Consider the following 24292-nt stretch of genomic DNA (forward strand, 5'->3'; position numbering starts at 1 on the left):
GGGGACTAACTCACCTCCTGCCCTGCCCTGCGGCCTCCCTCCTCTGGCTACCTGGGCTTTGTCTGCCCCACTGGGTGGGGGGTGGGGGGTGGGCCTATGCTGTCTATCCACTTCCACTGCATGTTTCCCAGCTGGGCTGTGTCCCTGACTACCAGAATATTTGCCTGTCTATCTATCCCTGCATCCGGGACTCTCCCCAGGGCACAGCCCCCAACATCTGCCTTTATGCCCAGCCTCAGTGTCCATATCAATCTGTCTTTCGTGTCTCTGTCCATCTCTTTCCACACACACACTCCCCCACCGCCCCCTGGCCTCTCACTGTCTGTATTTGTCTGTCTCTCCCCGCCCGATCTCTTTCCTGCAGGAGTGATGGATGGCCCATTAGAAAGACATGTGCAGGTGTGTGCTCACTGACTAGAGAAACAGCTGTTGCGAGGGAGGTGGGAGCTGCCGTGACCTTTCTGGAGGGGGCGTGTGGCCGCATCAGTTGTGGGAGGGTGTGTGCAGTCCCTGTGGGTGGATGAGGCCCCATCAAGGCTGCCACTGGCCACTTCCATGGACAGGGTGTGACCACCGGGAGCTTGAGGTCTGGCACAGTCAGGGATGCTGGCTTCTCCCACCCAGGGGCCGTCTTGGGCCTCACCCCCCCCTCTGAGACCATTTTTGTTGTGAATCAGATGTAATTACAGCCAGAATTGGGGCTGTCTCCTTTGATCTGGGCTTGAGAGGCGATGGCAGGTTTATTAGATTGCCCAGGCTCTAGGAGAGGAGCAGCTGGTTGGGTTGTTCGCTTTTCCTCAGCTTAACCCAAATGGAATCCAAGTCAGGCCCCGCTGCCCTGTGGGCCGCGAGACGCTCCCACATCAATTCTCAGCTCCCCTGCCTCCTAGTATTTGCTCGGGCAGGGCGGGGGATGTTCCCTCTGCCTGGACACCTTGCTCTTCTCGTCTGAGTTACCTGGCTGCCTCTTTTCAGCTTCCATGTCTTTAGAGGGTAGGAAGCTGCTCCTGACTCCTCTAAAAGACGGTCCCCCAAGCCTGAGCCCCTCATCGCCCCTCTGTCCTGAGCACTCAGCTCTCTGCTAGCTGTGACTGCCAGTCTTGGCCACCAGCCCTGGTGCTCCCCTGACTTAGACCTTCTCCTGAGCAGCATAGGCCCACACGTAGGGGTCACTCCAGAGTATTCGAGGAATGCATGCAAGGACAGAAGGATGGATGGATGGGCGGGTGGATGGATTCATGGATGGTTGGGTGAATGGACAGAAGGATGGACGGATGGGTGATAGAAGGTTGACTTCAGGTGGACAACAGTTTGTAACCAGCCCCATCTTCACCGGGGCCTCCGAGCAAGTCCCTTCCTTTCTCCCAGCCTCAGTGAGCTCATCTGGAGAGTGGTGACCCTACCAGTGGCTCTGGGGTGGTACAAATGGGGAGCATGGCCGCTGAATGGCTGGTGTTGGTCTGCCAGGGGTGCCTTGTGGAAAGGCCTACGACCTGCTCTGATGCGCAGGAGGTCACCCGGGTTGGAGCTGCCGTGACATCAGCTGGTATTTGAGCCCCGCCTGGTGTGGGGGGCTGTCAAGCCCGAGCCCAGGGTCGGTGCTGAGCAGACAGCGCTTCCTTTCTCTGCGATGCAGACGGGCTGAGAGCAGAGATGGGCATCTACCCAAGCGGGGGAGCAGCAAGCTTTGGAAAGGTGCCATCATCTTCTCTTGGCCCTCCCATGTTATGGATGAGGACAACCCGAGGCCCAGAGGGAGTCCCACAGCCACGTAATGTCCAAGTCAGAGCGGAAAGCCTTCTGTGCTCCACTGCTGGACGTCACCTGCCGCAAGCCACGTGGCCAGCAGCTACCCAGGGGCGGAGCCAGGTGGCTGGTCTCCCTTAACCTCCCTCTGACACGTGGTGAAGGACGTCCACTCTCAGAGTGCTCAAGCAGTCTGGAGCTGTCACCGGTGTTTGGTACCTAGGGCCATGCCTGGCTCGCAGTGGGTGCACTGTGGGCGCGTGGTCTCGGTCCCCTTTCATGGTGGAGAAGGGGCAGCCAGCTGGAGGGTCTGCTCAGATGGTCGCTAAGAAGTCCCAAGTCTGACTCTGTGTGCTCGCCACCTGCCCTCTCTGAACCTGTGTCCTACCTGCACCTGGGCTTGGGTGGGGCCAGGTGGGATGCTCGTACAGTGCGTATGACAGCCCCTGTCAGGAGGGAAACTAAAAGCCCCACCCACTCCCATTGAGTCCATGACACAGCATGGCCCTGTGGTCTGAGACTGTCCATCTTTATGGGGAGCAGACAGCTTCATCTTTCTCCTTTGGAGGGGTGACCGGTGGGTTTGAACTGCCGACCTAACGGTTACAGCTCAATGCCTAGCCCACAGTGCTCACAAAATGGGGCAGGGTCACGAGTGACTGCGGAGCCCCCAGAGCCCCTGATATTGCTTTCCCATGTTGCCCTGGGTCCAGCCCCAGGACCCCAGACAGCTTCTGAGCGTGTTTTCCTGTCTGTAAAATGGGTACCATTTCAGTGTGGAAATGAGCAGTAACACCATCAATTCTCAGTTTGTGGAGCTCAGCCCTGGGGTCTCCTCCCAGCCCCACGCCCCACTATCTGCAGGGACCGCTCAGAGCTCCAGGGTGGCAGGGTCGTCCTGCTGGTTAGGTGCAGCGGGGAGTCTGAGCCCCTTGGGCTGTGGAGCAGAGGTCTGCTGGTCTGACTGGGGGCCCCACTGCACTCCCTGCAGCCCGAGGAGCTGACCAACGTGCTGGAGATCTGCAACGTGGTCTTCACTAGCATGTTCGCCCTGGAGATGATCCTGAAACTGGCGGCCTTCGGGCTCTTTGACTACCTGCGAAACCCCTACAACATCTTCGACAGTATCATTGTCATCATCAGGTACCCCCACTGCCACTCCCCCCACCCATCAGGGGGGCAAGCAGGGTGGTACTGAGTGCCTGGCCTTGCCTCCTCTGCCGTTGGCCCTCTGGCTGCCTGCTGGAGGCCACGGACCCCCTTCTCAGAATAAAGCCAACCTGGGGCACCAGGTTCCACCAGGAACCAGTTACCTGGAAGCACAGTTATTGAGTACCCCCCAAAATTGGCCATGTAGTGGACCTCATGCTTCTTGATGAAGGCCTTAGTGAGCAAGATCTAGGCTCGAGCATGGGAGGATCGGCACCCCCAGGAAGTGGGGAGCAGAAGTAATATCTGGAAGTATCTTTCTCGATGCAATTATTCTAGTTGGTGACTCACTCTCTGGTTTGTTGACCCTCCCAATGGACAGGAATGCTACCCCTGAGGAGGTGGCCAGTGATGCCCAGGGACCTGAGCACTAGCCACAGACAGCTCCAGAGAGGGGGGTGCCCTATGACTCCAGGCTGAGGGTCCATTACTTAGAGGGGCCTCGGGGCAGCAAAACCTACCAAACGTGTTGGTTGGACGAATGAGTGACTGATGGCAACCCTCCCTCTCTGGGCCCCTCCCCACCCTGGTCCCGGCCCCGCCCCTGCCCGGCAGCATCTGGGAGATCGTGGGGCAGGCAGACGGTGGGCTGTCAGTGCTGCGGACCTTCCGGCTGCTGCGGGTGCTCAAGCTGGTGCGCTTCATGCCTGCGCTGCGGCGGCAGCTGGTGGTGCTCATGAAGACCATGGACAACGTGGCCACCTTCTGCATGCTGCTCATGCTCTTCATCTTCATCTTCAGGTCAGGGCTCCTGGCCGAGGCCTAGGACATGCTGGGCCAGCAGGGGGAGATGTCTCTGGGCGAGGCTGCCCCTGGGGATGGCGATGGACCTCCCCGCTGAGCCACGTGCTCCCCTCTGTGAGATGGGGCCGTTGCTTCAGAATGGCCCTAGGTGGGCAGGGGGAGAGTGGGCCTGTGGGTGCTCCTCACACTGGCGCCCTCTGCCCCCAAGCTGGCCACATCCACTTGGGGGTTCTAAATGGAGCCAGATGGTTAGGCAGAGAGTGGGCCTGTGGGCACCCCTCACTCTGTTCCCCGCTGCCCCCCAGTATCCTTGGGATGCACATCTTTGGCTGCAAATTCAGCCTCCGCACAGATACAGGCGACACCGTCCCGGACAGAAAGAACTTTGACTCCCTGCTGTGGGCCATTGTGACCGTCTTCCAGGTGAGGGGTCTGTGTGTGCCCGGGGCCAGGGCATCTCTCCCTGGCCTCTCCTCCTGAGGACCCAGAGAAGAGGGGATCTTGAAGGGAGGGGGTCCTGGCACACGGCCCAGTCCCTGGCCTGCCCCTTGGCCTGAAGACATGGTGCCTTGGTGGTCCTTCAGTGAGGTCACTGCCTTGACGGTAGGGGGGCACAGTGGCATCGTGATGGCTGATGAGTGGGTACCCCTCAAGGGCCTGCTCTACCAGCTTCTGTGTCTCCAGGATGGTGCGGGCAGAGGGGCCAGGGGAGGCTGAGGTGGGCTCTCGTGCCTGGATGGGCACGTAGGGGAGCGTGCTTGTGGGAAGTCCTGGGGGCGACTGTGAGGATGGGATTGTGGGAGCAGCCAGTAGGGTGGGGCTTGAGTGAGGGCATCAGGGAGCACAGACCCTGGAGCTGGGCGTCTCCCAGCGGGGGGCTGCCAGATGGGCCCACACTGGCTAGGGAGGCCCATGATGGGGGCCCCAACCTTGTGTGCACTGAACATGGGCAACGCCTGAGCATGTGTGAGAGACGTTTCTGGTGTTCATGCAAGGCCTTGGCGGGTCCCTGGGTCCCGGGGCCAGGCTGGGGCTGCCTGAGGGACTGACAAGGGTCCCCCTCGCACAGATCCTCACGCAGGAGGACTGGAACGTCGTCCTCTACAACGGCATGGCCTCCACCTCCCCCTGGGCCTCCCTCTACTTTGTCGCCCTCATGACCTTTGGCAACTACGTGCTCTTCAATCTGTTGGTGGCCATCCTGGTGGAGGGCTTCCAGGCAGAGGTGACTGCAGGCCTGGGGCGGAAAGCCACCCCATGGAACGTGCTTGAGGCTGGGCTGGGAGGTGTCTCTGGGTGGGTGGGTGGGTGGGTGGAGCTGCAATTGCGATTTCTAGCTGGAGCATGTCCTCAGGGGAAGGGGTTGCCAATGAGGTTATGGGCCTCCCATCTTAAGAGGCACGCAGCTGGGGCTGCATCTGGTTGGCCAGCCTCTCCCCCAGTGCAGGGCTAGGCCCCTCCATTGCTCTCATTCTGAAGCCCCCAGGAGTGGGGGTTCTGCTGGGGCATTGTAGTCAGACACAGGTAGGCATGGGCCTTGGGCCCTTGTTTGCTGCATGACCCTAGGCTGCCTGCCTCCCTTCTCTGGGCCTCAGCTCCCTCCTTTATAATATGAAGGTAAAAACATCCCTTGAAAAGGTTGGGGTTGGGGGAAGGGCCGAGCCGACCTGTCTTCCAACATCTTATGGTCCCCTAGGGCGATGCCAACCGCTCCTACTCAGACGAGGATCAGAGCTCCTCCAATCTGGAGGAGTTTGACAAGCTGCCGGAGGGGCTGGACAGCGGGGGAGGTAAGCAGGCCTTCCCTGGTCACCCAGGAGGCTGGGGCCTTTGCCTGGTGGCTGAAGGACATAGCAGCTGGCTTCTCCTGGAGGTAGGCTGGAGGTGGGAGCCCCTGCCCCTGCCCCTAGGGCAGGGCCCCGGAATACCCGCCTGATCCTCCACACATCGTAGCCTGCTGGAGGAGCTACAGTGGATCTAAGGCCCAGGCCCTGGTCCCATTGGCACTTCTGGGCAGCCTCCTCCACCCCAGGCTTAGTGCCCTTGTCGGTAACTGGGCAGACACCCCTGCCTGGCTCCCTGCTGTGGGCATGGGGTGAGCCCACTCATGTCCAAGGAGAGCTGCCAGCCCTGTGATAGGTTCCGAGCTGGGGGGCTTCCTGGTGGAGGGTGCTCCTAACAGCTACAGTCCAAGTCTTGCCTGTCTCATGGTTTCCTTTGCTCCTGTTTTGCCCCTCTCCCTGCCTGTCTGTCCCTACCCCCTTATATCTCTCCTTTAGATCTCAAGCTCTGCCCAGTTCCCATGACGCCCAACGGGCACCTGGACCCCAGCCTCCCGCTGGCTGGCCATTTGGGCCCCGCTGGAGGCTCGGCCCCTGCCCCTCGCCTCTCACTGCAGCCGGACCCTGTGCTGGTGGCCCTGGGCCCCCGCAAGAGCAGCGTCATGTCCCTGGGAAGAATGAGCTATGACCAGCGCTCCCTGGTGAGCCCTTGCAGAGTGCTCCTTCCTGGGGGGCTGGTGGGGGCCCCGGGGTGGTAGCCACATCCAGCCTCAGCCCCTGTGCTCAGGCCCCCAGTGCCACACTGCCCAGAGCAGGGCCTAGCACTCCGGAATGGATGAGTGAATGGATGGGTGTGCAAGTGAGTGAGTGAACCGTGCTGATGAGGATTGGTGTGGTTAGAGTGGGCCTTTCTTCTTGTCAGCAATCTGGGGTCCAGAGCTGGGCTTCAGGGTCAGGCAGGCCTAGCTGTGTGACTATGGGCAAGCTGCCACCCTTCTCTGAGCCCTTGTCAAATGGGAAAAAGATCCTAACTAGGTGCGCCATCCTAACTAGAGAAGTAAGATGGACTTAGCGCGGTGGACGTATCAGAAACAGCCAGCAGGCGGGCAGTGGACCCCCCACGCTGCCTGCAAGAAGGTGGGGGGCAGGTCATGGATGCAGAGCGCTGACTGGAGCCTGGCCTGCCCCCAGTCCAGCTCCAGGAGCTCCTACCATGGGCCGTGGGGCCGCAGCGGGGCCTGGGCCAGCCGCCGCTCCAGCTGGAACACCCTCAAGCACAAGCCTCCATCGGCCGAACACGAGTCCCTGCTCTCGGCGGAGCGCGGGGGCGGTGCGCGGGCCTGCGAGGGTGCCCCCCGGGACGAGGGGCCGCCCAGGGCTGTCCCGCTGCACGCCCCGCACGCGCATCACGCGCACCACGGCCCCCACGCGGCGCACTGCCACCGCCACCACCGCCGAACGCTGTCCCTGGACACCAGGGACTCGGTGGACTTGGGCGAGCTGGGGCCCACGGGGGGCGCCCACCCCCGGGCGGCCTGGAGGGCAGCGGGCCCGGCCCCGGGGCACGAGGACTGCAATGGCAGGATGCCCAGCATCGCCAAGGACGTCTTCACGCAGATGAACGACCGCAGGGACCGCTGCGAGGATGAGGAGGAGATCGATTATGTGAGTGGGGGCGGAGCCAGGCGCGCAGCGGGCGGGGTTCCAAGGAGGGAGCGGCACGTGGGGGGCGTGGCACAGTGGCAGGACCATGAGTCGATTGGCCAGGAGCTCGGTGGGCGGGGAACCCACTGGAGGGTGTGGCCAGAGGGGAGGTCTCCAGGTGGATGAACCCTTTCGGCCGCTCTTGGTGGTCAGACCCAGTGCCCACAGCTCGCTGGGCGGCTGGCACGGGAGGAGGTGGGTAACGCTGCACAGCGCTGACTCTCCCTGCCGCCTCCTTCTCTCGCCAGACCCTCTGCTTCCGTGTCCGAAAGATGATCGATGCCTACAAGCCCGACTGGTGCGAGATCCGAGAGGATTGGTCCGTCTACCTCTTCTCCCCAGAGAATAGGTGGGCACTGGCTGGGGAGCCTCGGGGCAGGGTGAACTCTTCTGCCTAGTTATGTGGGGTCTGCAGGGGCCAGACTGGGAGGATTCTCAGGCAGCCATGGCCTGCATCCAAGGGGGGGAGGGCATCGGAGGGCTTCCTGGAGGAGTGGACTTTGTTTGGGCTGTGGAGGCAGACAGTGCCCCTGTGAGTGAAGCAGGGATCGAGGAGAGGTGGAGGCCAGTCCAGGTGCAGGAAGGAGGCTTTCTGAAAGGCCTGGAGGCTAAGCAGAGGCTAGCAGGCTCCGTGGTGCCCCAGTGTTGGGGGCCAGAGGCCAGAGATGAGGCCAGTGTTGGGGAGGCCTTGAGTCCAAGCAGGTGTTTGTCACCCATGGTGCCAGCTGCTGCTATGGCTGTATCGTTGGGAGCTGGGGCTCCAAGGGGCCACCTGTTGTGATAGGGAAGAGAGGGACCCTTCCTTCAGGCTGTAATCCCCACCCCAACTGGGTGCCTAGGCTCCTGGCCTTCTTGCTGACCAGAGGGAACGTCAGATGAGTGCTCACGTCCCCTGCCCCCCGCCCAGGTTCCGGGTCCTGTGTCAGACCATCATCGCCCACAAGCTCTTTGACTATGTTGTCTTGGCCTTCATCTTCCTCAACTGCATCACCATCGCCCTGGAGCGGCCTCAGATTGAGGCAGGCAGCACTGTGAGTGACCTCGAGCAGGGCAAGTCAGCGGACAGGCCACTACAGCTCCTACGGGAAATACACCAGCGGTGGGGGGGGGGGGGGGGGGGGGGGCCAAGGAGCTTGCCTCTGGAAGGACTAGACCAAGTTCCACTGACCTGGCGGGTCCCCTGGTGGTCCGGCAGGCTGGGAGCCATGAGCCTATAGCCTGCCCCCGCCTTTCAGGAACGCATCTTCCTCACCGTGTCCAACTACATCTTCACAGCCATCTTCGTGGGCGAGATGACCCTGAAGGTAGCTCCTGGCATGTCCTGGCCATCCCGCCCCAGCTCCGGCCACATCAACATCCCTGTCTCCACCGCCCGGTGTCAGCCCCAGGGCCCAAAGGGGCTCAGACACAAGCACTCTGCAAGAGCTGACCACCCAACCAGAAAAGGGGGTTGGGGGCATGCTCCACCAGAGGCACCCCTCAGTGGGTGCCTTTGAACTGGCTTTACCGGAAGAAAGGGAAGGAGAGTGGCCTTCAGGAACAGCTAGGTGAAGGGTTATCACCTCCTGGACCCTGCCTCTGTCCCGCCCATTGCCCCACCCCCAGGTGGCTGTCCCCCCAACTTCCTACCAGAAGGGAGACCTGTCTGACTCTGTCCCCTCCCTAGGAGGCCGGCCTCATCTCTCCTGGGTCCTTTAGTCCCTCGCAAAGGCCCACCCTGCTGCTGCTGCTGAATGTGGCTGCCCCTTCCCCTCCCTCTCCTGCCCCCAGGTGGTCTCGCTGGGCCTGTACTTCGGGGAGCAGGCGTACCTGCGCAGCAGCTGGAATGTGCTGGACGGATTCCTGGTCTTCGTGTCCATCATTGACATCGTGGTGTCTCTGGCCTCAGCGGGAGGGGCCAAGATCCTGGGTGTCCTCCGGGTCCTTCGGCTCCTACGCACCCTCCGTCCCCTGCGGTGAGGGTGCTCCCTGAGCCCACCACCTCCATACCCAGCTGTGGAGTGACTGTCAAGGCCCCGCTGAGCAGGGTCAGCAAGGGTGGGGGTGGGGGGGCTAATCCTGGAGTGGATCATGGGCTCCCTCCTGGGGGAGAAGGAGGGGGATGCTGAAATGGCCACTTGGGGTGCCCCCCAGTCTTGCCTCTCGTGTCCTAGGGTGCCTCACTGCTCTGCTGGGCTCCCATAGGTGTTGGAGGGAGGTAACTGCCTTTCTGTGTGTCACCACCTGGCCCTTCCAAATCTGAGTCACCAGACCTCATGCCCTGGGGACCTGGGCCGAGTGGAGCTGTCTGCAGGCCTGGCCCTGGTCACAGTCCCCGGCCTGCTTCACCCACAGGGTCATCAGCCGGGCCCCTGGCCTGAAGCTGGTGGTGGAGACCCTCATCTCCTCCCTCAAGCCCATCGGCAACATCGTGCTCATCTGCTGTGCCTTCTTCATCATCTTCGGCATCCTAGGGGTGCAGGTGAGGGTGACCTGAAGATTAGGGGGTACTCTGGCTGCGGAAGAGGAAGGCCAGCACCAGGTAGCTTAGGTGGCCCTGGCAACAGTGAGCACCCAGTCCAGGGGAGACAGAGGGGCCCAAGTGACTGAGTCTAAGGCAGAGGAGTGAGATGGCTGGGGGTGGGGGCGTGGGGGGCAGGGCACAGAGGCAGGGCAGGAGGTGGCATTTGCATTGGGCCTTGGAGAGCAGCTGCAGTGTTTATAGGTGGTAGGGGAGGGGAGACATCTTGGGAGGGGGGCGGGGGAGCACTTGGAGAATGAACTTAGAACCATCGCCGCCAGAGAGGGAGAGAACCCAGTCCACGTGGGGAGGACGTGGGCCCCTTCATTTTTCTCTGCCCCTGGCATGTAGGTGACTCTCTCATGAAGTATCTGCCCAGAGGAGGCTCAGTCCAGGGATGGGGCCTGGGTCAGTGGTGGGGTTCAAATCATTGACCATCCGGTCCACTGCCCTAATGACCATATTAAGTATGAAGAACCAAACTGAGAGGCAGTTTCTTATTTCATATGGGTAATAAGAACAATGGCAGAGGTATAAGAGTTGAAAACCATGAGTGAAAATTATTAAATAAGACCTCCAAAAGCTAATAGAACTGTTCCTTAAGGTATTCCCCTATGTCTTCACTTGCAACTTTCTGGGCTTTTATCTGCAGTCATTATACGAGAGGACCCCATTCCTAGGCCAATTAGACAGTCGTTGTCATGTTTGATGGAGTGGAAACATGGCGTGTTCAGAGACTTCTCTTCTGGGAACAAGCCCCGCTCGTTTCTAAGAAGCCCCTCTCTGCTTCTGCCGAGCGGATAGCCGTTGTTCTGACAACATGTTTAGCTCTTTGAACACTTTCAGGGATTGCGTCATTCGCTCGTATCTCTTGGGAATTTGGGGCATAACACAAAGCTGAAGCAAGGGACTGAGTGTCCCCCTCTGGCTGTTCGCTCCTTTCTCTTTACATTCGATGTCCTACTGAAGTGACAAATTCCAGGGAACAAAAATGCAGTAGTTCATCAAACGTGCAACACATTTTATGAAATGGGTAATTTTTTATGCCCGTGGACAGAACGAACACCACTCCGGGCCCTTAGAATACACGGTTGCACAGCTGAGCGATCCAGAAGCGCAGGGACTGGGACTTCGCGAGTTTCTGATATTCAGTGTGTGGAAAGCCCACCTGAGAGAGAATGCTGATGATGTGCTATTTTAATGACTGGTTCCCAGAATCAAAGTTAGGTGGTATTGGTTAGGTATCGGTTCTGCCGGACTGGTGTGACCTTGCTGACTCCCACCACTGGGTCTAGTCTCCTTGGGGTTTCTGACTTGGCACCAGACAGACCGGGTGTGAGCATTGGCTCTGCCCCTTGCTGAGTCTCAGGGGATTTGGGCCTTAATTTCCTCACCTGTGAGATTGGAGAGCGTGGCTTCCCTTCATCTCAGTGGTGAGAGGGTGTGAGGTCATCCGGAGGCCCAGGCTGCACCCAGAGGCTGTGCTCCCTGTGGGTGGCCCCTCTTCTGAATGGCAGGAGGGTCACTAACTCCTCTGCTCCCCCTCCCCTCCCTCCTGCCCCCTCCAGCTCTTTAAGGGCAAGTTCTACCACTGCCTGGGGGTGGACACACGCAACATCACCAACCGCTCCGACTGCATGGCCGCCAACTACCGCTGGGTCCACCACAAATACAACTTCGACAACTTGGGCCAGGTGAGTGCCACCCTCCGACCCCTGGTCTGCCCAGGGGGTGGGGGTGATAGCTCCCCGTGTGCCTGCAGCCCAGTGACCACAGATCTGGCTCCTGTCCTATAGGACAGGACTGGCCTTGCGCCTTATCCCCCCAACCCTCAGTTTCCCCTTCTATAGAGTGGGTCCCCACGTCACTCACCGCACAGGTGACATGAGACCTAGCAAAATGCCTGCCACTTAGTAGGTGCTTTGGTGAACACGGGTTCCTGACTGTCCAGGGGGCCCTGACGGGTGAGTCTGTGGGACCTGGGTATGGACCCCAGCTTGGCCACCTCCTACCATCATGACCCCATCTGGAAATGGGAACACCGTCCCACCGGGCCGGCTGGGCAGGAGAGAAAGTGCTTCAAGCGGCTGACTGGGCCCCTCCCTCAAGGGCTCTGCTCAGAGTCCCACAGCCAGCAAGTGATGCCCTGCCTGAGCTCCTGATCCAGGGGCCCTTCATGCTTATCAGGAAGCTTCCAGGTTTAGATCCCAGCTGGGTGCCCCAGCGCTCCTGACTCCAGGTGTCAGCCCCGAGACACGGGCTGATGGATTTTCTTGCCGAAGTCACACGGTTGTCCCATTCTGGAGCTGAGACTGGAGTCCAGGACTCCTGGTCCAGTGCTCTTTCTCTTGCCCCAGTGCCCAGCAGAATATGCAGCTGGCACCCAGTGGGTCCTCAGGCACCCAGTAGGTCCTCCAGAAAGCTGTGTCAGCTGACAGCACAGCCCTGCCATGCAGGGAAGGCCTCCTTGGCTCCTCTTTGTCTCCCAAAAAAAAGGAGCACCGAGGAGAGGGCAGGGCACCCTGAGGCGCACACTCCCCTCACCCTTCCCCCTTCCCCATGCCTTCCAGGCCCTGATGTCCCTCTTTGTCCTGGCCTCCAAGGACGGCTGGGTGAATATCATGTACAATGGCCTGGACGCTGTCGCTGTGGACCAGCAGGTGGGCATGGTAGGGGCCAGGCCAGGTGTGGCAAGGCTGGAGGCACATGGGGGTCTGAAATCGCAGCCTGTCTCCATCCGCTTCCATCACCCCAGACCCTGGGGCGGCCCACCGTTGGAGCTGCTTCTGGGGATTGTGTGTCAGTCATAATTCCATCTGCTTCCACAAACACCCACCTGCTCTGCAGAGAGAGAGGTCGCTCAGCTCCCCGTGGGTGGAGAGCGAGCTGGAAGGAGAGCTGGGGCCTCTGCTCGCCGATGGGGGCAGCAGGTGCATTCTGGGGCTCAGGTGGGAGCACTAAGCGTTCTGACAGTCAGGAGTTTAGGGTTGGAGCAGAAAGTAAGAGGAGGGTCTGGGTGGGAGTAGGGGTGGTGATGGTGGTAGAGGCCAGTAGGGCTGGATCCTGGGAAGCCCCCTGTGCTGCCGTGATGGGGCTGTGTGTCCGCTGGGGCAGCAGCGGGCGCATCGGTGAAGATCCATGACAAGGGGGTGCTGACGGATTGGCAGCGGGAGCCCTAAGATGCTGGGCGAGGATGGGTTTGGGAAGGAGTCTGGGTAGAGGTCCAAGCTCTGGGGAAGGGTCATCTCGGGTTAGACAGGGGTAAAGGCAGTTTATTAGGCTTCCCAGGGTTGGGAGTGTGCTGGTTGGGGGGCTGTTTGGGGAGGAGCAGGGAGATTTTCTAGTTCAGGACAGACCCCCTCAGCAGAGTCAAGGCTGCAGGTGACCCTCTGGCTGTTGGCCTGTGGTTGCTGAACTGTGTCCTCCTGGGACCTCTCCTGTGAGGCTGGAGCTGGAGCTGAGGGCTGGACTTGGATGGGCTGTGGGGGAGGGGTAGTGAGGGCACCCAGAACCACCACCTCCATTCCCGTGTCGGATTTTTCAACACACACACAAACAACTAACACAAACACACATATGCACATGCACACAAACAAACATACAGACACACAAACATATACACCCAAACACACGTATATGCAGATACACACAAACACACACACAAACAACATACACAAACATATACACACAAACAGACACACACATACAAACAGACACACACACAAACAACAGACACAAACAGACACACACAAACACACACATATAAACACCCACACAACAAACATACACAGACACACAAACACATACACACACAAACACACACATACACAAATACACACACAAACATGTCACAGACTGACACACACACACCTGTAGCACCATTGTGCTTCGCCTCTGCCCATGGGGGTGGGCAGTCAGGGTGCTAGACTCTGCGGCTGTGCAGTGAGAGGGCAAAGAATTGAACTGTAACTGAGCGTGGACTGGGCGGGGGGCCTTCCTGGATGCTTCTCCTGGCATGGCTTCCACGACACTGCCTGGCCAGGCCTGCCAGCCTCCCCCACTGGCCCCTGAGTGCCCGCCCGACCCTGGGGAGTGAAGGCTGTAACTGAGTCTCCTCGGTGTCCCCCATGGGCACTCAGGACAGGCGTCCAGAGCAGGTGTCCCTGCTCTTTCTGGATGCCACCTTCCAACACTTTGGCTGTGAGTGAGGGGCCCAGTTTGGCTGTAAGTTCGAAGCGCAGTTCTGCCCTCACTGCTACATCTACAGTGGCATTGAGCCCTTCTAGATGATAAGGTGATCCCCATTTTTCAGGTGAGGAAACAGACTCAGAGGTCCCTTCGTTTGTCCAAGGTCATTCAGGTCTTAGTCGGGGAGGGAGCTAGGAATTGAACCTAAGTCAGCCGGGGGCCCCAGGAGCATCTGAGGAGCAGATACTGTCCTTGTGTAGCAGGTGTTTAAGTGGGGGCCTGTCGGGAAGTGAGTTACAAGTATGGGGAGCTGCAGGGGTGGGGCATAGGACACAGTGGTTCAGTCGAGAGGGCAGAGACAAGGATCCTAGTCAGGTCAGGAGCCCTCCTGGCAGCCCTCCTGGAGGAGGAACAGTTGTAGGTGGGGAAGAGCTGCACAGGCAGAGAGGGAGCCGGGGAACAAGTTCAGGTGGAGACATGCACATTTTGTTGATTGGACAGACGGATAGGTGGAGGAGAATGATGTGAGGCTGGGTGGATGGATGATGGGTGGCATCGATGGCTGTATAGATGTATGTGCGCTTCAGCGGGCAAGTGGATGAATGGGCAGATGGGTGAGTGGGTGCCTAAATGGATATATGGATGGAGAAATAGAGAAATGGATGGGGTGGGAGGGTGGATGGGTAAGTGAATGGGTGGATAGGTGCATGGCTGGATATGTGGATGGACCGGTCAGTGGGTATGTTGGTGGATAAGTGGGTAAAAGTGGGATCAGTGAGTGGGTGGTTAAGTAGCTATATGGTTGGAAAGTGGATAGAGGATGGGTAGGTGGATGAGTGGGTTGGTAGGAAGGTGAATGAGTGACACATGAATGGACAAGTCAACTGTCGGACAAGTGGATGGATGGATGGATAGATGGACAGGTGTGGCTGAGTGGATGGGTATGTGGGTGAGTGTTGGATGTATGGTTAGATATGTGGAGAGTGGATGGGTAGATAGATGGTTGGGCGAGTGGATATGTGTATACGTGGATGGACAAGTGAACTGTCGGACAGGTGGATGGATGGATACATGGCTAGGTGTGGCTGAGTGGATGGGTAATGGAGAGGTGGGTGAGGGTGGGAAGGTGGGTAAGAGGAAGGAAAAGACGTGGAAGGGTGAGGCCGGGAGGCACCGATGCGAGTATGGTGGGTGTCGCGGGGCACGGAAGGTCAGCGAGGCGGGGTGCCTGCTGTGGTTCAGCAGCCCCCCCACCAGCCTGCCTCAGCCCCGCCCGGCTCCCCCCGCAGCCCGTGACCAACCACAACCCCTGGATGCTGCTCTACTTCATCTCCTTCCTGCTCATCGTCAGCTTCTTCGTGCTCAACATGTTCGTGGGCGTCGTGGTGGAGAACTTCCACAAGTGCCGGCAGCACCAGGAGGCTGAGGAGGCGCGGCGGCGCGAGGAGAAGCGGCTGCGGCGCCTGGAGAAGAAGCGCCGGAGTGAGTGGGTGACGAGGCGGTGGAGGGCGCGGGCCATCCCCACTGAGGCCGCCTCTGCTGCACCCCGGGCCCCAGCCTCCTGGGCCCTGGGAGCCAGGAACACAGCTCCTGGGCCCCCAGCCCCGCCTCCTTCCTTCAGCGTCTGTCCAGGTGTCGTGAGTCCTGATTGATGGCCTTCCAGTCAGACGGGTGACTCACTGTTAGCCGGATGAGGTCCTGAGGGGCAGCCCAGTCAAAAGGCAGGGCCCGCTCCTGAGCTGGGGACCCTGTCTCTCCCCCAACTGGCCCAGGGCCCTTCCCACGGACGTGTCAGGGCCCAACGGAGCCTCAGTGTCCTTTCTGTACCACTGTCCGTGGTTTCTTTCAATGCTTCCTTCCTGGGCCCTGGTGGGCAGCTGCCGGATTCTCAGGGGGGGGAGGGGGATCAACATCTTGCCCCCTTGTTTTTTCTCGCCTCTTATCTTTTCTGTGCTTTGTTCTTTATTTCTGTTCCCTCTGTCCTACCCTGTGGGGGTCCTGTCCACCCACCCTCTACCGTCCTGCAGAGGCCCAGAGGCTACCCTACTATGCCACGTACTGTCCCACCCGGCTGCTCATCCACTCCATGTGCACCAGCCACTACTTGGACATCTTCATCACCTTCATCATCTGCCTCAACGTGGTCACCATGTCCCTGGAGCACTATAACCAGCCCATGGTGAGCCCCAGTCCCGCCGCTGGGTCCAGAGTCACATGGCCAGGTGTGGCCCTGCAGGAACCTCACTTTGGGGGTGATGGGCCAGGCTGAAGTAGGCTTGGGATGGCCCTGCCCCCAGGAAGCTCTCCCCGAGGAAAGGGTCTAAATGGGGGTCCTAGGCTCTTGGTGTATGTGGGCGGGGACCTTGGCTCTGGCTTTGAACTTGAGGTCCCAATGGCTGCTGCAGTGAAGACGCTTGATTTTTACAAGGCGAGTGGCGTGGCATGTCTCATCCTCACTGCAACCTTGAATGCGGAGGGAGTTTTGTCCCCATTCTGCAGGTGGGGAAACCAAGTCTAGGCGAGATCAAGCATCCTGCCCACATTGCCCAGCTAGGAGGTAGATTTGTATGCCAAGCTCATCATGTGGCACGCGGCAACTGCAGGAAGAACATTCTAGGCAGCAGGACCATAGTGGGCAGATACCCAGCGCTGGGGCACCGTGAGAGGGTGACCAGTTCCCAGCTAGTTGCCAGACAATGTGTGTGAGGGGCATGAGAGGGAAAGTGCATTTTAAAGCCTCCACTTAATGCAGTAGCGGAAAGAGAATCTCCAATGAGGGAAAGAGTGTCTTCTTTCATGTAATAGCCAACCCCAACCACACTCACCACCGTTGAGCCCATTCTAATGCACAGGGACCCGGAGGGAGGTAGTATTTCCGGGTCTGTGACATTTTATGGGAGTAAGATAGCCTCATCTTTCTCCCTTGAAGCACCAGGTGGGTTTGAACCACCGACCTTGCAGTTAGCAGTGCAATGCTTACCTGACCTAGGCGGGCGAGGACTATTACGAATGCAAGGGAAGGGAAAACAGCCGTGGGCAGAACGGAGCAGTGACAGCAGAACTTTCAAAGGACATTTCAGAAGAACTAAATGATAGCGACTCATATTGACCAAGCGTTCATCCTGCGCCCAGCACAGAATGACCGTTAACCTTCACGGCAACTTTCTGAGGCAGGTGCTCCTACTAGCTCCCTCTACAAGCTGGGGAACTAAATCCAGAGAGGCCGACTTGCCCCAGGTAACGTAGTGTGTAAGGAGGAAGTGGTGACCTGGTATTCAAATCTAGGTCCAGTGACTCAGGGGCCCGTGTTGTACATGGTGAAACGTTGTCACCACTATCCCATACTGCTTCTAAAGATGACCAGCGGGTCAAGCCTGCAGGCATACGGAAAGGGAAGGAGAGGAAGCCGCGGTGTAAAGTGAGTAAGCAAGCATTACATGAGATGGAAGGAACAGAACTAAATAAGTAAATCACTGTACTAGATATGGGGAGACCAAATTCTCCCTTCAAAGGCAGATGCTTTCTGACCGGAGAGAGCGTGGAGTCTGGATCTTGGAGTCTGGACCCCTGCATAGGAGCGTTCTGTGCTGCATGACGAGAGACATTGACCTTTCCCCTCTCTCTCTTTTGCGGGGTGGGGTGGGGGCAGCTGCTATGGGTGTGACTTATTGATGGCCAGGGCCCCTTCCTGTCCCTTGATGCTTCTCTTTACACCCCGTAGTCCCTAGAAACAGCTCTCAAGTACTGCAACTACATGTTCACCACGGTGTTTGTCCTGGAGGCTGTGCTGAAGCTGGTAGCCTTTGGTCTAAGGCGCTTCTTCAAGGACCGGTAAGTACTGGACATCCTCTTGCAGAGGGGTCTCGGGGAGGAGACTAGCCAGTCAGGGTGCGATGGAGCAACGATGAAAAATACAGCTTTCCTCTAGTTCCTAAATGCTTCCTCCCTCCCCCCACTATCATGATCCGAATTCTACCTTGCAAGTCTGGCTAGACCAGAGGGTGTACACTGGTACAGATAGGAACTGGAAACACAGGAAACCCAGGGCGGATGATCCCTTCAGGACCAGTGGTGTGAGTGGTGATACTGGGAGGGTAGAGGGAGAGTGGGTTGGAAAGGGGAACTGATTACAAGGATCTACATGTGACCTCCTCCCTGGGGGACAGACAACCGAAAAGTGGGTAAAGGGAGACGTCGGGCAGGGCAGGATATGACAAAATAAACAATTTATAAATTATCAAGGGCTCATGAGGGAGGGGGGAGCAGGGAGGGAGGGGGAAAAATGAGGACCAGATGCCGGGGGCTTAAGTGGCGAGCAAACATTTTGAGAATGACGAGGGCAATGAATGTACAAATGTGCTTTACATGATTGATGTATGTATGGATTGTGATAAGAGTCGTATAAGCCCCTAATAAAACGATTTAAAAAAAAGGACCAGTAAGTGGCGAGGCCAGGGCTGTAGGATGGGGAGCAACCCTGACCTCTGGGAAAGATCGGAGCAGCTGGACAAAGGGCAGCAATAAATGTCTGGGCATTTATGATGTTGCCTGTCATCCTGAACAAGAAATCACTGTGGTCCCACACGGTGGGTGCAGAATATTCTGTTCAGCCCTTTCAGCTCGTCTCCTGTGGGTGCTTCACAGACAGGGGTGCGGATCCTCTTTTTCCAAGGGAACAATTTCGAAAGGAACACAGGTCAAAGTTGAAGGACTAGCGAGAGCATCCAGGCCAAGGCTGAGACCTGGTAGACCCTGGCCTGCTGTGGTAGCAGAGGCTGTGGAGGGCAGAGAGGGAGCCACACCCAATGGAGGGTTTGCAGGCCCAGGGACAGTTAGTCGGGAGGGTCGCCACACAGTCCCCAGGGGCCACACCGGGTGGCAGAGTGCCCCTCGCTTTGCTCCCTATTCCTGTCCTCTTCTGCCCGGCTGAGCAGGTGGAACCAACTGGACCTGGCCATTGTGCTGCTGTCCGTGATGGGCATCACGCTGGAGGAGATCGAGATCAACGCGGCACTGCCCATCAACCCCACCATCATCCGCATCATGCGGGTCCTGCGAATCGCCCGCGGTGAGGGGCTAAAGAGGACCCCGCGCCTCCCCCCCCACCACTCCCCGCCCCTGGGGAGAGGGTGTGGCGCTGGCCAGAGGAGGGCCTGACTCTTGGTGGGCTCCTTGCTGAGCCTGGAGGGGCACCCACTGGACAGATCCTGTCTCACCCTTGTACGCACAGCCCCTGCCCCCACCCCCGGCTTTGTGCAGCTCCCTGCACACACACCCCTGCTTCCTACAACACCAGGGCCACATGGTTCAGTCTCTGCTTGCGAAAACAGGACTTGGCCCAATGGGAAGATGGGAAGTGGCATTCCTGAGCATGGTGACAAGGACACTGTGCATCACATGCCCTAAGCCCTCCTCTTCTGACCCTAGAAACCTCTTTTTGGACCTCCAGGTTGTTTCTCGCTGCTAGCCCAGGGGCTTCGTGTGGTCTTCCACCCGCCACCCACCCACCCACCCATCCACCCACCACCTCCCCACTCTGAGACATGCGAGCGGTCACACCAGACCCCTCTTTAGCAAGGGACTCTCCCCTATGGCTCCCAGGCCCCATTGCAGTCAGTAGGGCTCAGTGACCCACAGGCCACCGCCGGCCCCCACTTGTGTGGTCATGTCCATTCACTTGCGTTATAGCACGCCGCCGGCTGTTGTCTGCTCCAGGGGTTTGCAGGTTTCTGACATGCCCCCCTTCCCCATCAGCGTGCCTGTGGCCCCCCTGAGAGCAGGTGCAGATGTGGCTCATGGCGCACAGGTGCGCATACATGTTCCCCCTGGCCTGGGCTGAATGGGGCTGTGGTGTGGTCTTGCCCACAGTGCTGAAGCTGTTGAAGATGGCCACAGGGATGCGGGCCCTGCTGGACACGGTAGTGCAGGCTCTGCCCCAGGTGAGCACCCCCTCCCATCATCATCAGTCCAGGCCCTGGGGACACGGGCCCCGATGTGTCTTCTTCCCAGCCTGCCCAGAACTCAGGCAGAATCCCCATCCGGGGGAAGCAGCTTGGGTCATGGTGTGTGTGTGTCTGTGTGTGTGTGTGTGTGTGTGTGTCTGTGTGTGTGTGTGTGGTGTGTGTGTGGCGGTGGGCAGTATGGAAGGGCCTCTCTGCTCTGTCTCTTCAGCTTCATGTAGGGGTCGCTAGTGTCTGCTCTGTATCTGGCCCCTGTGCTGGGCTCTGAGGTGCATGCCTCCCTTGGAGGGCCCAGACTGGTGGGAGAGACAGAACCCCATGGCCGTGGGGGAGGTGGCACCTGAGACTCTCTGGGAAAGGAAGCCTTTGAGCTGGGTGCAGGGTGGCTGGGCCCAAGGAGGTAATGGTATGAATGCAGCGGGTGTGGCATCCCAGTGGGAGGCAGCCTGAGGCTCTCCCTGTGTTGAACAGAGCCCCCCTCTGCCCCCTCCAGGTCTATCAGGGAAGGGACGCTTGCTTGGGTCCCATGGTTGAGCTCCCAGGAAGTCCGGAGTCCTGGCTCCTCCTGCCCTGTGTCCTCCCTGCTTGAGGCTCCTGTACCCCCTCCCCTCGGTGCTGCCCCTGCTCTGAAGTGAGCCTCGTACACACCCGTGCATTATTGCGACTCGTCTAGTCACAAGGTGAAAGGATCTTTACGTAAAAGGGATAGAGAAGGTGCCATGGCGCTGCCAGTGAGTCCATTCGAACTCACTGCGACCCTGTAGCACAGGGTAGAACTGCCCCTGTGGGCATTCTTTACGGGAGTTTGGGACATCTGACCTGTGGGTCACAGCCCAATGTGTCACTGCTATGCTACCATGTGGATGTGAGCTTCCCAGTGGATCAGTCACAAAGGGAAAGTCTCTGGGCTCTTGCCAGGCCTGCATGGAAAGCACGGGGCGCTTGCTCCGGGAGAGCTCTGTTTCTTCCCCGCCTAACATCAACTCCCCCAGGAGGAACTCACCACTCGAGAGAGGGGCTTTGAGCCACATGGACGTTACAGGAGCCCCGGTAGCCTAGCAGTCCCACATTGGGCTGCTACCTCCGGAAACCCCACAGGGCAGTTCTACTCTGTCCTACAGGGTTGTTATGACTTAGAACGGACTCAATGGTAGTGAGGTGTGTGTTGTTGTTGTTTAATAGTCTTACTTTTAGTTAGTTAGTTTTGTTATTTTGAAAGGAACCACCACAGTGTTTTCCGTACCAGCAATGGGTAGGGGTTTCTGTGCGCCTGCCTCCTCACCAGTGCTTGTTATCTGCTGGTGGCAGATGCGATGAGCGGAATGGCATTGTGCTTAAGATTTTCATCTCGGATGGCTCAGCATCTTTCCATGTGCTTGGAGGCTGGTCGAATGTCCCCTTTGGTGAAACGTCTGTGCGTGTCCTTGGCCCCGTTCTTGATGGGCTACCTGTTTGGCCGTACAAGATAGACCTCCCAGCGTTCCTCCTGAACTGAGGATCAGAATCCACACTGACAGTGGTCGTTCAAGGGCTAGAATCCAAACCTTTAGACCTCCAGCATGTAGCTCTTAGGAGTGGTTGGGGAGGCAGGCTTAATCTCGGCCTTGGTCTCCAGGTTCTTGGTCTCCAGAGTTCAAGGACAGCGGTGACCTTGACAACCTTGACCACTCAGCCTGGAGAGAGTCAGAGACTAGACGGGGATTCCTTTGCCTCTGTCCTCTGTCAGTGGGTGGGCAGGAGAGCAGGGCTTATTTATCTAGCTAGCCATTTATTTATTCTCCCAACAATTTTTATTGGCAGATCGTTCACACACCACTGTTCAATAGTTTAGTCACATCATGAAGAGTGGTACAATCATTGCCACAATCAGTTTCAGTTTCCTTCCATCTTGTGCTCATCGTTATTAGCCCTCCGTTGTCCCCCCATCCCACCCTCCCCTGCTACCCCCCCAGGAAACCATTCATCCAGTTCCTGCCTCGATAGGTTTACCTATCCTGGATTTTACACACCGAAACACACGAACAAACCAATCAACAGCAACAAAAACCAACGAGCCTAACAAAGCGAAAACAGATAATAAAAACCTCAATGGAAAAGAGAGCAGAAGATATGAGAAACGAGAGCAAATGTCAATGGGTCATGAGGAAGATCACGTGACAGGGTGCTGAATTTTAACCTCACTGCATGGCAGCCATCCACTACCCAATGCGTTCTGCACGTTGGTAAGGCCGCTCCCATCCCCAGGAGGCCGGGGTGTATGTCTGAGACTCACACAAAGGACCAGACTGGCACCCAGCACTAGGATGCCATGCTTTTCTCCCGGGTCAGAGGTTAGTCGGATGGCTCGTCTCCCTTTAAGGCTTAGAAATTTGGGAGCTTGTTTTGATTTAGGTCTCAAGGCTAGTCGACAGAGATGCTGCATCTTTTTTTGTCTTTGTTTTTTTTTAAATCATGGCTTGACGGGCATTGTCAGCTTGGCCTTAACTTCTTCCCACCTTGGTCACATGGTTCTGTGTCTCTTCTCAGAAGTTTGCTCACCAACTTTCTAGTGACACGCAGGGTGGAGGGCTCGTGTTAGCCAACCTGACAGGCAGATGCGCTTCTCGCCCCAAGTCCGTTTGGGACTGACTGTGTAGTTTGACATCGGAGAGCATCATACAAACACATGGAACAGGTGCCATGACTTCTAGGTCAGTGGCTCTCAACATGTGGGTTAAGATCCCTTTGGGGGTCGAAAGACCCTTTCACAGGGGTCACCTAAGACCATCAGAAAACACATATTTCTGATGGTCTTAGGAACTGAGACACTGCTTCTCTATCCGTCTACAGGCGGGTCCGCCCACATGCAGATACGCCCACCTATGAGTACCCGGTGAGAAGACTGTTACCCGTGCTACACCATGCTTCAAGACAAAATTTCATTGATTTGTCATTAGAAATACATATTTCACAATATAGAATTACATATTGTTTTGTGATGACTCACTATGCTTTTATTATGTTCGATTTGTAACAATGAAAATACATCCTGCCTCTCAGAGATTTACATGACGATTCACAACTGACAAATGACACAACATCACAAATGACAGTGATGAAGTAGCAACAAACATAATTTTATGGTTGGGGGTCCCCACCACATGAGAAGCTGTCTTAACGGGTGGCGGCATGAGGAAGGTGGAGATCCACTGTTCCAGGTGGTTGAGGCTTAGGAAGTCCTGGTGAGGCCTGGCTTACTGGATGTGTCATTATCTAAAGGTTGGCTGAACGTAGGGCTGGGGACTTGAGGGGGCCTGGGAATGAGGCAGGGCCCTCCTTGCAGTCTTCTCCCCACCGTACACTGCGCTCTGACTCCTGAACGTGGGCCTGTGGCCGGCGGGCCCAACCTGGGCTGCACGGAGCACGGGTGAGGCTGTTCAGGATGCCTCTGTTTCCTGTGGGAGAGAGGCGGCTGTGCCTGGACCATACAGGGGCTGTTTTGGGCTGGGGCTCACTGCTCAAATTCTATTTGATGACTTTTGTGCTGCCATAAAGGGGCCCGGGTGGTGCTGTGGGGTAAGTGTTGGATTGCTGACTGCAAGGCCAGAGGTTCAACCCCACCCCCTGCTCCTCAGGAGTAAGGTGAGGTTATCTGCTCCCGTAAAGACTTATGGCCTCCCAAGCTCTATCGAGGGTCACGGTTGGTTGGAATCAACTCGATGGCGGTGGTTTGGATTTTTGGTGCAGCCAGATGGACCATTGGCATCTCCTGGTTGTTGCTGGTTGCTGTCTAGTCCACACCGATTCAGCGCCACCCTGCGTATAACAGAGCGAGACACTGCCCGGTCCTGCACCGTCCTTACCGATCGTTCCATTTGAACCCGCTGTTGAGGCCACCGGGGTCCATCCATCTCCGTAAGGGTCTTCTTTTTCACCGGCTGGCTGCTGTACCAAGCATGATGTCCATTTCCAGAGACTGGGTTCCCCTTCCAGTCGTCCACAGTGTGTGAGACAGAGTGTTGGCACTGTCGCTTCTGAAGAGCATTGTGGCTGTACTCCTTCCAAGATAGATTTCTTCCTTCTCCGGGTCTGCCGGTACCGGTTGACAATAAAATGTAAAGGCACCGGGTCTTCTGTGGTGTCCCTCATCACTGTCCAGCGTCCACATGCATGCGGGGTCCTTGAGAAGACCTGGCTTGGAGGAACCGGCCCACCTCAATCTTCAGAGGGACCTCTTTTCATTTGGACGCTTGAAAGAGGGCATTTGTTGCAGCTGATTTGCCCACATGCAACACGCCCCTGGGTTTCTTGACACCTGCTTCCCTGGGCATGATTGTGGATCCCAGGATTCCTTTGTCTTGAGGCGGAATCCATATGGAGACTGGAGTCTTTGACCTTCCTCCTTAGGTGCTTCAAGCCCTCCTGTTTCATCAAGGAGGGTGGTGGTATCTGCACCTCACAGGCTGTTAAGGAGTCTTCCT

The 24292-nt window shown here is 57.8% G+C and overlaps 1 protein-coding gene across 4 annotated transcripts in view; it reads left to right on the forward strand.

Annotated features, from left to right (window-relative positions):
• The window catches only part of CACNA1I (calcium voltage-gated channel subunit alpha1 I), a 130841-nt gene that overhangs the window by 96459 nt on the left and 10090 nt on the right, over positions 1–24292 (forward strand). For all 4 annotated transcript variants that reach the window (XM_045290357.1, XM_004700676.2, XM_045290369.1 and 1 more), the window contains exons 10-28: positions 2738–2889; positions 3511–3696; positions 4005–4122; positions 4769–4924; positions 5396–5489; positions 5979–6181; positions 6672–7145; positions 7433–7533; positions 8092–8215; positions 8420–8488; positions 8955–9139; positions 9519–9645; positions 11253–11378; positions 12255–12344; positions 15162–15354; positions 15900–16051; positions 17594–17703; positions 18807–18940; positions 19741–19811. In XM_045290357.1, coding sequence (XP_045146292.1) covers positions 2738–2889; positions 3511–3696; positions 4005–4122; positions 4769–4924; positions 5396–5489; positions 5979–6181; positions 6672–7145; positions 7433–7533; positions 8092–8215; positions 8420–8488; positions 8955–9139; positions 9519–9645; positions 11253–11378; positions 12255–12344; positions 15162–15354; positions 15900–16051; positions 17594–17703; positions 18807–18940; positions 19741–19811 — 2865 coding nt within the window. The remainder of the gene's footprint in view (positions 1–2737; positions 2890–3510; positions 3697–4004; positions 4123–4768; positions 4925–5395; positions 5490–5978; positions 6182–6671; positions 7146–7432; positions 7534–8091; positions 8216–8419; positions 8489–8954; positions 9140–9518; positions 9646–11252; positions 11379–12254; positions 12345–15161; positions 15355–15899; positions 16052–17593; positions 17704–18806; positions 18941–19740; positions 19812–24292) is intronic.

Source organism: Echinops telfairi, unplaced genomic scaffold, assembly GCF_000313985.2.
Source record: "Echinops telfairi isolate 266 unplaced genomic scaffold, ASM31398v2 ScPeMD7_2;HRSCAF=8, whole genome shotgun sequence".
NCBI classification, from domain to species: Eukaryota; Metazoa; Chordata; class Mammalia; order Afrosoricida; family Tenrecidae; genus Echinops; species Echinops telfairi.